This window comes from Atta cephalotes, assembly GCF_000143395.1.
Source record: "Atta cephalotes unplaced genomic scaffold scaffold00063, whole genome shotgun sequence".
Lineage (NCBI taxonomy): Eukaryota > Metazoa > Arthropoda > Insecta > Hymenoptera > Formicidae > Atta > Atta cephalotes.
In genome coordinates this window covers 790,028-802,613 of record NW_012130127.1, presented here as the reverse complement: position 1 = coordinate 802,613, position 12,586 = coordinate 790,028, and the positions used below count along the sequence as shown (strand labels likewise).

The window sequence follows — 12,586 nt, the reverse complement described above, 5'->3', positions numbered from 1 at the left end:
AAAGATAGAGACTCCATACAATAAAAGGAATAGGGAACAGAGAAGAGAGAATAAGAATTTCAACTTATCAAAAACTATGTATTCCACAATACATGATTTTTGATAGGTTGAAATTCTTATTCTCTGTTCTCTGTTCTCTGTTCCTTTTATTGTGCAGAGCCCCTTATAATTACAAGTTATTTTTTTGATAACTTTACTGATTATTTTTTTTCTTTGGTAACTATAATGACGGTAACTATAATAACGAAGTTACATTTTTTTGGTAACGGTAACGAATTTTACAGTTATTTTTATCGTTACTTTGCACGCGATTGGACACGATACGATATTAAACACAAGCCACTCGTAGCTTAAGACTAGAAAACCTCTAGGTCTGTTATAATTGGCGGTCGATTTTAAAAAAGTAACAGAAAAATAATAAAAAGTTACTTTCTCAAGTAACGGTAACGAGTTATTTTTAAAAATCGGTAACTAGTAATGGTAATAATTGTTACTTTTTGGTAACGAGTAATTGTAAGTTAAAAAACAATTGTCCATTCCTTATTAATTTATAATTATATATTAATTTATTAATTTAGTAATTTAATATATTAGTTTACCAACTAATTAACATATTAATTTTTTTCATATTACCCAAAATATTTTTGGAGATGGTGTACAATGCTGAGGGCAATTCCTTCGGCGGATAATTTGAGATTTCGACGCCTCTCGTCATATTAACGATATAATTGCCTACGGTGTTCAAAGCGCCTAGAGTCTCGCTGATGGTTGCCAGAGGATCACTATGCTCGTGCTCTATCTTCATCAGATGCATATATGGACTTTGCGTGTCCCTGCGGGCATACATCGGCTTGTCTGATCTGCTCGGTCCAGGGGAGGCATCCCAGGATTGCCATCCTCTCATCGGCGAGACGTACAAGTTTCTGTATCCGTACGCTGCGCGATTTTTATCTCGTGTAAATTAAAAGTCGAATCGTTGTAATAAGAAAAAAAATGAAAAGGTTTCAAACAGCGAAGCAGAAGCATTTTGCAATTTTTGATCCTCATGATCATTATCTTTATCGATATAAACAATATATTTCCACGAAGTTTTTAGAACTGTGGAATTCATATTCGTTGATTATATTTACTATGTTACAAGATTTTTTATTCTTAAGGCTCCTGATTATTCAGCTAAGAACTCTGACGGTAGCGACGGCAGTCTGATTCTGATTCTGACGATCTGATAGTCATACATTCAAGCACGAGCCCATGTATGTGTTCTCACCATCGGCGAAATTTAAACGCAAAGCATTTTGATTGAAATTTCAATGAATAGAGTGCGAGTGAAAAAAAGATCTTTTTTGATATTTTTTTATTTTTTTCTACTAAACTAATAGACCGATTTTAATCTTCCACGTCTCATTTTGTAGGTATTTCGAATACCTACATTTTTCATATGAACCTTTTTTCTATACAATCAATATCTTTCGTTTTATAAACGAAAATTATGCTACTGCTAACTATTTGATTTTTTTCGCATATTTTCTTCACAAGTCTCGAGTTCCAAACAGCACAAACGTCGATATGTCAACTGTAAGTTGACTTTATTAAGTCAGGCCTTTAGAGTCGACTGTAAATCGACTTTGTACAGACGATTGTCCTTTCAATATCGACTTTAGGATGTCTAGTGCGATTTACACTCATAAAACTTAAATGTTTAATTATTTTGTTTTTGTTGTTTGTTATAGTTAAACAAGGTCGAATGCTGTTCATGAGCGTTATGGGCATAAATTGAATCACAGCCTAAAATAGTTAATAAGTTAAAGTTGGCTTACAGTCGTCTTTAAAGTGGGACAGTATATGACTTAGAGATGTATCCAAGTCGACTTATGGACGTCCATTTTTTAGACGTCTAGAAGCTATATATATAGTCCATTCAAAGTCGACTTACAGTCGATTTTGTACTGATAGGGACGCATTTTTTTCTGATAGTCTTTCGAAGATTTTCCTGAAGAGAAATGCTGGTTTATGATTTTATTCCGATAAAATGCTACTTCTACTGAATTATTCTTGCTACTCGAGTTTATAAAGAAGGTATACTTATAACGCGCATGAAAAATTGTAAACAGTTAAATATTTCGTAAACTGTTGCGTTTTATGATTTAATATAACATAATTATACTATTGGAAGTGGGAAAAAGTTCGTAGCGTTTTTCCCGCTAGATGGCATTAAATGCTCAGCAGTCGGCAACACTAGATGTGCATTTAAAAAGTGACATTTTAATCTTTGTTTTGAGCCGAAAAAGATTGAAATTGATGAAGTGGATCAAAAGTTATTTTATTTTGAAAATGGAAATAAATAAGGAAAAAATTCGCTACATTTTGCAGTATCACTACGATAAAGGCAAGAATGCTGCACAGACTTGTGAAAAAATTTGCGCTATTTACGGTAAAGATATTCTATCAAAATCAGCAGCACGGAAATGGTTCGCTCACTTTCGTGCTGAAAATTTTGATGTGAAAGATGAACCTCGCTCCGGTCGACCAATCACTCGACCGAAAAGACCGATGAAATCATAGTAAAAATCGAGTGTGATAAGCATGTGAGCACTGTGGAGATTACCAGGGAACTAGGCATCGACCACAAAACAGTTTTAAATCATTTACACAAAGCTAGATATAAAAAGAAGCTCGATGTTTGTTTCCTCACGAGTTGAGTATTAGGAACATGATGGATCGAATTAACATTTGTGATACGCTATTAAAACGGAATGAAATTGAACATTTCTGAAGAGAATGATAACTGAAAAATGGATCACCTACGACAATCCAACTAGAAAAAGATCGTGGATAAAAAAAGGAGAGAAGGCGCAAGTAATCGCAAAATCTGGATTGACGAGGAAGAAGGTGATGTTGTGTGTGTGATGGGACTGGAAGGGAATCGTTCACTATGAGCTGTTATCGTCCAATCAAACAATTAATTCCGAACTCTACTGTGAACAACTGCAGAGATTACAACAAGCAATTGAGAGGAAGCGACCAGAATTAATCAATAGGAGAGGTGTCATCTTCCATCACGACAACGCTCGATCACACATATCTTTGATGACTCGGCAAAAATTGCGAAAACTTAGCTGGGAAGTTTTAATACATCCACCGTATAATTCTGACATAGCATCCTCAGACTATCATTTGTTTAGGTCTCTGCAGTCTTTAACTCTCTTAATGGTGTAAAGCTAACTTTAAAAGAGGCCTGTGAAAATCACTTGAAGCAGTTTTTCGATCAGAAATCACAGAAGTTCTATCGCGATGGAATTATGATTCTGCCCCAAAAATGGCAAAATATTATAGAAAATAATGGAGCATATTTGGTTTAAAGAAATTGATTTTCAATATTCTAAGAAAAACACTTTAATTTTACTAAAAAATCGCCATGAACACTTTTTCCCATACCCAATATTTTGGATTGGGAGGGATATACTATTACTACAATTTATTAAAATTTATATATTATTTAGAATGCTCCTTGCCCCTTATTGGCCGAGGGGCCGAGAAAGCATTTTCGGTCGCTTGAAATAGATGACTAGTGTGAGAAGAGCTCGTTGTCTCATTCGTTGTCACTCTCGACACGTTGAAGGCAAGTACACGGACATGGACTCGTGCTTAAGTGTGTGTGGTTACTGATTTCGCCAGATGACCGCCGTCTGATTCTGTGTCGCTATCGTCAATGCAGAGTATCACAGTATAAGTATATACAGTATGAACACTGAGTCGGCACCTTTGATGTAAAAAATAGGTCCCAGGTCACATGATTCATCGCCATGTGAGTTGGAAAAGCGCTTATAAATTTGAGTTTTAATAAAGCTACAGAATGATTTAAAAAAAAAACAATTCGGTCGTGTCGTGAAAATTGTTTATATAGCGAGTATATTTTTAAATCAGAATTATATAATAATATAATAATTAACGAACTCATTTGTTTTACATACCACATTTATAATGTTAACGAATCATTATATAAAGATAATATTCATATTAATAATAATAATATTATTAAACAGTAACAAGTAAATTAAAAATAATAATTTGATAAAAATTTATTGCACTATGTTATTGCAATTAACTGTTACTTTGACAATTTTTTTTCATTTGTGCTAATTTTAATCATGAATATTTTGAAATGTATTAAATAGATTTAAATACTTTGGCAAAAATATATAATATATAAAGAAACATAAATCGGATATAACAATAGGGACAAAAGTGTAAACGAGACTTTGAAAAAGTAAATAAATGGGAAAATAGAACGTTGGGAAAAAGAAGCGTTTTAAGGAGTATAAACATCTATTTTAACATTCCGTTGTTTCAATTTTAACATTCCGTTGTTTCTTAGAATTTTTATTTATGCTTCTTTCATTTCCCTCTTATACTCGACTTATGAATTGATCTTTATGATTGATCTTTATGATTGATCTTTATGATGATCTTTATTGATCTTTATGATGATCTTTATTGATCTTTTTTTTTTGTAAGTTAAGATGGCAACGACGACGGTGCGAGTCAAAATGATTTATCCTCACCGAATTGTCATAATGACGTTTTTGCCGTAGATATAAATAAATATTTATGTCAACAAGAGTACTTTTGTCGAAACGAAAGTTACTTACGATAAGTGCGGTAATGCACGAATTCTTCGGTGTATGAGATAGAACTAGCAAATAGACTCCATATTATGCATAGGCCTGAAACATGGAAACATGGATATTACGTGAATTATATATTTATAATCAATAATATAATTAACAATATATTATTATTTTATGATAAGATTTTATTATATAGCCTTTGTTAATTTTAAACAAGTTTATTATTTCAAAATACAAATGCACAACTTAATAATAAAGGAAATGCTCCCAAAGAGGAGAGTGAGAGACAAAAAAAGCAAACTAAACAAACGAATCAATCAATAATTTCGACTTCATATCACATTAACATTCAGCTTAAAATATAACAACATTTAGATGATTATCTTATTACCTTCTCTTAATCGTTGAATTTTATAGTAGAAATGTTAATTTAATATTAATTTGAAATTTTTTAAACTTAATGAACTTATTTTTTATTAAAATATTAATTTAAAAATTTTAATGACAGCTTATTTTTGTGATTTTGATGTTAATCTTTCATAATTGCATTTTTAAACTTTTCAAACTGAAGCTTAGAGGCTTTGTAAATATATCTGCTAGTTATTCATCAGTTGAACAATAACATAAATCTAATATATCTTCAGAGTATTTTTTTTTAAATAATGATAGCTATCGTCTATATGTTTGCTACGTTTGTTTCCTATTCCATTTTTGATAATTTGTATAGTATCTCTGATTGTCAATGTTCAATGTAATTTTTATAGAGTTTTCTGCAAGTTCTTTTAGCAGAGCTTTCAAATGCATTATCTCTTTTACGCATTCCGCTGCCGCAATAAATTCTGCTTTTGTACTAGAACGCTACTATCAATTGTTTTTTAGAACTCCAACTAATTGGATCATTTAAATATAATATTATAGAACCAGATGTACTTTTACGCGAATTTATACCCGCATAGTCTGAGTCTACAAAACAATTTAAATATTCCACATTTTCTGATATAACCGATCTCTCAAATGCTATTCCTTTGTCTGATATATCTTTTTACGTAACGCAATATTTGTTTTACAGTTCCCTGCTTAAAAAGTCCAATAAAATCAGATAGGAAAAAACTTTATCTGATTGAATCGTGTTTTTGGTTCGTAAATTTTAGATTATTGGGAGTACAAATAAGTTTCCACCGTTTGCAAAAAACAGCGCCACTAATAAACTATAGTTAAAATTGTTTGATGTAAAACGACATATCGTAAGATTGGACATCCGGCAACACCATAACTTTGAAATATTAGCGATTTTGTATCAGCATCATATATTTTTTTTACGAAAATGTCGAGTTTTGAGCCGAATAAGCGTCATTTGCGGGAACTTTTGATTTACTTCTTTAATTGATTTGAAGAAATCTGCAGCTCAGGCTCATAGATTGCTTGTAGAAGTATATGATGATGCTGCCTTAAGTGAGAGAAGTTGTCGTGAATGGTTTCAAAAGTTTAAGAACGGTGAATTTGACGTCGAAGACAAAGAACGTAGCGGAAGGCCAAAAGTATACGAAGACGCGGAATTGGAAGCATTATTGGATGAAGATTCGTGCCAAACGCAAAAAGAACTTGCACTTACATTAGGAGTGACTCAACAAACAATTTCATATCGTTTGAAATCATTGGGAATGATTCAAAAGCAAGGGAATTGGGTTCCATATGAACTGAAGCCGAGAAATATTGAACGCCGATTTTTCACATGTGAAATGCTGCTTGCCAGGTATAAACGAAAGAGTTTTTTGCATCGTATGGTGATGAAAAATGGATCCACTACGATAACTCAAAGAAGAGGAAATCATGGGGACCACCTGCTTCAACATCGATAGCCAAGCCGAATATTCATGGAAAAAAACTCATGTTGTGTATTTGATGGGATCAGCTTGGTGTCATGTATTATGAGTTAATCAAACCGAACGAAACCATTACTGGGGCTCTCTACCGAACACAATTGATGAGATTGAACCGAGCACTCAAGGAAAAACGCGCTACTGCTATTCCAGGCATGACAAAATTATTCTCCTGATAATGCTCGACCACATGTTGCGGCGCCGATCAAAACCTACTTAGAAACACTCAAATGAGAAGTTCTATCCCACTTGCCGTATTCTCCAGCATTGCTCCTTCCGACTACCACTTGTTCCGATCGATGACGCATGGCCTGTCTGAGCATACTTCATATCATATGAAGAACCAAAAATTGTATCGATGATTGGATAACCTCAAAAGATAAAGCGTTCTTCTGATGCGGTATCCACATGCTACCAGAAAGATGAGAAAAAGTAGTGGCTAGCGATGGTCATTATTTTGAATAAAACATTATGTACCGTTCTTTCACAATAAATGCTTAATTTTGATAAAAAACGGCGGAAATTTATTATGTACTCCCAATATTTATCTGAAATATCTGATAGATTTTCTATATTTCTCTATCTTTTTTGTCATATAGCTTATATATCGTATTTAATCAATTTCTATCTGGTTATGTTTTATCATGCTTAATAATATTGTATTGTTTTAATCGTAAATTTCATATTATTTTTAAAAAAAGCTTATAATAATTAAGTTTATAATAATTAAAATACAGTTATTTTCTATTATTCTTTTGTAGAATTCATTTATATTTTCACATGCAATTTATTAATTACAATTATACATTGAAAATTTACAATTTTTAAAAACACATATTGGAATCGATACAGAATTCTAACCTAAGACCCTAGGGTGATAGTCTAGCACTCTAACGCTGAGCTATAATCGCACGCTTGTCTAGATACTTAGCATGTGATAATAGAGAAAATGTGATTATAGAGACATTTCTGGATTAAGTTACATAGATTCTTATAAACATTATATCACATTTATCATATACCTTAAGTATCGTTTTAATTTCAAATTTTAGATACTTGTCTATTATAAATTTTCTATATCATTTTCTTTATCATTTTCATCATATTTAATTATCATTTTTAATTTTTAAACAATTTCTATCTGGACACGTTTTATGAAAATTATAATAATTAATAACATTCTTTTTGAATTATAAATTTCAGATTACTTATCTAAAATATTTGATAGAGTTTCTATATTTCTATTATTTTCCTCAGCTCAGATGTCGTTTTCAATTTTTATCTTCTGACCATATTCTATCAAAATTAATAATATTCTTTCGTGTTTTTGCTTTGTAAATTTTTAGAATCTGAAATTAAATTTTAGAATCTGAAATTTACGCTTAAAGATATGATAGAATATTATTAATTTTAATACATCAGATCAAATAGAAATAGATTCAAAACTATTTTGTATTTAAGCTATATGACGAAAACAATAGACAAATATACAGAAAATTTATTTAATATAGCAGGTAAGTAATCTGAAATTTACGATTAAAAACGATATTTAAGCTATATAATAAAAACGATATAATGTTTATAAGAATCTATATAATTTAATCCAGAATGTTCCTATATGTTAGAATAAGATAGATTTTATGGAAAAATTATCGTATTCTATAGTAGTTTGGTGACACAATGTAATATTTAAATTAATTAACATTAAATAATTAATTACTCAATGACTTAAATGAATAATTAATTACATACAACGGTAGAATAATTTTTTTATAATATCTAACTATTTAAACATATAGGGACCTTTATGGATTAAATTGTATAGATTCGCATAAATCATTCTTATTTTAATTTAAATCGTGTGACAAAGAAGCTTGTGTATACAATTAATTATTCTATCGTTTAAATAAGATAAGATATAAAATGATATTGTATTAACTGTACAGCTTTATTATATATGCTAAAATCTGCAAAATAATTGTTCAATGATCTGAAGAATGTTATATTATATTGCAATAGGATAATAATTTTTTTATAACATCTGTCTTATTCAAACATATAAGGGCGTATTAGGATTAAATTGTATTGGTTCGTATAAACATTCTTTCTTATTAAATCGGATAATGTGAGGATCATATAGAGAAGCTTATGATCTCCGATAAGTATTTTATCATTTATCTAATATAAGATATAAAAAAAACGAAATATAGATAGAAATTTATAACTTTTCATCTGTCGTGATTTTAATGTAATGATAGATATGATAGAATAATTTTGATAAAAATATATAGGATTCTTATCAGATTTTCTATAAATTCCTACCATTTTTTATCAAATTTTTTAAGCAGATTATTATATTTTGTATTTATCTAATTCCTACCTATTTACATAATCACTAGCGTATGACAAATCTCGACGAGTTTTGCTAGTTAAATATATATTAACGCACTCTCAATAAGAAAATTAGATGACATGTCTTCCAGTCCGGTATTCTCCAATCTGATTTCTTTCTCACTTGGTGACGAAGGAATCCTTGACACTTTTGCACCCTCTATTCCAAATTTACTTAGCATAATGATTTAGCATAGTCTTTTTGTTTTAATGTTATTCTAATTTGACTCCTTTTTAGTTGAATACCTAGAAAAGATGTCGGATTAGTATCTTTAAATAAATTTCTTAAAATAAATTTTTGTTATTAATGCTGGATATTAGTTCTTCGAATCTGATATTTCCAATGACAATTCCATCGTCTACATATAACGCTAGAATTACAGAATGATTTTTATTCACAAAAATGATTCACTTTAATGTTTCATTCCGTAGGACTTCAATACATCTGTAAGACTCTGTTTCTATCTTAAGGGTGTCTATTTTAGACCATATAACGCCTTCTTCAATTTACATATTTTCTCAAAATTCTTGCTATATGACAGAGGACATATATATGGAAATTCCCTCTGGAATTTCCATATATATATGTCCTCTGTCAGACTCATTTAAAAAGGCTATTTTAACATCAAACTTTTCCATAATATTCATCCGAGCTAAAGCCAGCACTATCCTCAAAGAACTCATATTGATCACTGAACTGAAGATTTCTTCGTAGTCAAATTCGTACTTTTGTTCATAACCTCGAACAATTCTTGTTTTATATCTTCTGTCTTTCACATGAAAGGTCCATTTATTACTTAAAATTTTTCTATCTTTAGCTTCTATTCTAGGAACCAGTATCCATACTTTATTTTGCTTCAATGACTTCTTTTCTTCTTTTCTTCAATTTTATTCACAAATCTTTTTCTGGTCCTTCTGTTGCTTCTGTGTGAAAGAAAATCTAATAATCTTCTTGGTAATCTTCTTTTTCTTCTTGCTCGTCCTAGATTCTCCTCTTACTGTGCTGTTTCTTGAATTTCTTGATTTTTCTTTTTTTGTTGTTTTTCTTTTTCTTGCGATTTTTCCTTTTCTTGCTGTTTTTTTTTATTTTTTTTGTCTATTTTCCAGATTCATATTCTATATCCTCGAATTCATTTTCTTCTGAATCTTTATTTTGTGATTCTGTATCTGTTTTTATTTCTTCTGTTTTAATTAAAATTTTAGTTTTTCGTATTTTTAATATTTTCTTGTTTTAATTTCTTAAATATTACGTGACACAATTATCTTCCCTTCTATTTTGTCAAAAATAGAAGGTAATCATTAGATACGAAGATATATTTCCCACGAAGATATATTTTTTACTTCTATTGTCTAACTTCTTGATCTGACCAAGAACTTTAACAAAAACATTACAACCAAATAAGTATATGTTACTCAGATTTGGTTTCTCCAAAGTCCAGAGATATCCAGAGTTCTATCGGTATACACTTTATTACGTCCGTTGGACTACGGTTTAACAAATAAACTGCAATACGAGTTGTCTTTCCCCAAATGTTTTATCGACTTCACCATCTGCCAAACAAAGCTCGTGTTCTTTCCATAAGTGTCCGGTTAAGTCTTTCAGCTTTCCCAATTTAATTATGGCGTATGCGAAGTAGTATAATTCCTTTATTTTTACATCAGTCTGTCATCTTTGCTTAAGTATTTTCTTCCATTATCACTTCTTAACCTGGAAAGAAATTCTTAATTCCTATTTAGCTTTGACCACTTGACTTGTTAATAAATTGCTTCACTTTTTCTTTCAAGTAGACTACCATAAAATGAATGAAATCATTCAAAAAGTAAGTATATAATTCTTCTTACCTGTCTCTCCCATGTAGACGAATTAATTGGTTCACAGATGTCCGTATGGATCAGTTCCAAAGATCGTTTTGCTCCTCTTTTTTCTTGATCGAAAAGTGTTCTTATCTGTTTGGCTTTTGAGCATATTTCACAATCTTTTGTTGTCTCATCTATCTCTTCTGCTTCAAGGAATATTTCTTTAGATAATTTTACTAACCTTTTCATATTTTTTGCTCTTAGCTGTCCCATTTTTCTATGCCATTCATAAAGCTGCTTCACGTCTGCTCGTCAGTAATCACTTTCTATCTGTTTTCTTCCTAAATCCATAATCCACAAACTTTGTTCTGTTTTGAACGCTGTGAATTTTTTTATTGTTCTTTTTAATTTCGGCTATTTTATCAGCAATAAATCATATCGCTTTTTATAATTGCGCTTACTGAGAGTAGATTTTTACTCAATTCTGGAATAAATACATTATTCAATATATTTTCTATTTCTATAGTATTTATGCCTTTCGTTCATCATTTTTTGATTCTTCTTTGCAATTCCTATTTCTGTTTCATTCCAGATTATTTTTTTGAATAATTTTTCATCATTGGCTATGTGAGATGACGATCCAGAATCTAATATCCACAAGGATTTCTTCAGAGTTATATCATCATCATCTTCAACATCAACTAGAAAAAAACTTTATTTTCCTTATTTTCTTTATCTTTATCCTTTGACCTGAACTTATTCTTTCTGAAATAACAGTCTTTTTCTTTATGATTAGTTTTTTTACAAATACTGCATTTTGGTATGTACTCCGCATCATTTAAATTTCTACAATATTTTGCAAAATATCCAGGTTCGTTACACTTGAAGCAATATATTTTTTGTTTATCTTGTACATTATACGTTGTTTTACCTCCTTTTATTTTATTATTTTTATTTCTTTTTTCTTATTTTTTCTCTATGACTTTGAAGGCCATAGATTCTTCTTTTTCTTAAACGTATTTAATCTGTTTTCTTCTGCTAAAAATTTAGCTATTAGATTCGTTAATGTCTTCTCAGCCGCAGGGCTGCAATCCTACGCACTCGCGAAATGTTTAAAAATATCCGGAAATGTTGTAAGAATTTTTGATATAATCATAGCATTCTCTACATATTTTATATAATACTCACGTGCGTAGCAATACCTTTCCATGTTGATATCTATAATTAAAAAACACTTGTAAGCAAAGACACTTCTGTTATTCTGTATCTCTTTCATAGACAGAATAAATTTTTTGAAGCATTTCTTTCGAAGTGTTACATGTTAATACATGCGTCAACAGTTGTTTGTTCTAACGAGGATACTATAATCTTTTATGCTCGTGCGACCTTTTTAATCCTCCTTTTCTTGTTCATTGCTATCTTCGAACTTTCTTTAACTATCGACGAACTTTTTCTCCTGATACGATGTCATACAGTCTCTAGGATTTAAATACGATTGTTACTTGAAACTTCCATACAGGAAAAGTTTCATTATCCTTGAATTTGTCAATATGAACGTACTCTTCAGTTTGCGTTGCCTATTTTCGTTCTATTGTGATATACGAAAAAATCTTCTGTTGCAGTATTTTATAGCGAGTTTTCTCATAATAAGATTTTAGTAGCCCTTGTTAGTTTTAAACAAATTTATTACTTCAAAATACAAATAGAATGCACAACTTAATAATAAAGAAAATGCTCCCAAAGACAAAAGAGGAGAATAAAAAAAAAAGCAAATTACACAATCGAACACGATCAATCAATAATTTCAACTTCATATCGCATTAATATTCAACTTATAATATATAACAACATTCAGATTATCTTATCATTTTATAACATTACATAATTAAT

The 12,586-nt window shown here is 30.4% G+C and overlaps 1 protein-coding gene across 1 annotated transcript in view; it reads right to left on the bottom strand.

The window, feature by feature from the left end:
- Nucleotides 1-10,969, bottom strand: part of LOC105623753 (proclotting enzyme) — a 22,557-nt gene extending 11,588 nt beyond the window's left edge. Inside the window, exons 1-4 of the mRNA XM_012205133.1 lie at nucleotides 10,742-10,969; nucleotides 10,241-10,352; nucleotides 4,650-4,724; nucleotides 634-936 (exon numbers count right to left, since the gene is read on the bottom strand). Of these exons, the coding sequence (XP_012060523.1) occupies nucleotides 634-936; nucleotides 4,650-4,724; nucleotides 10,241-10,352; nucleotides 10,742-10,969 (718 nt within the window). The remainder of the gene's footprint in view (nucleotides 1-633; nucleotides 937-4,649; nucleotides 4,725-10,240; nucleotides 10,353-10,741) is intronic.
- Between the last annotated feature and the right edge of the window lie 1,617 nt (nucleotides 10,970-12,586).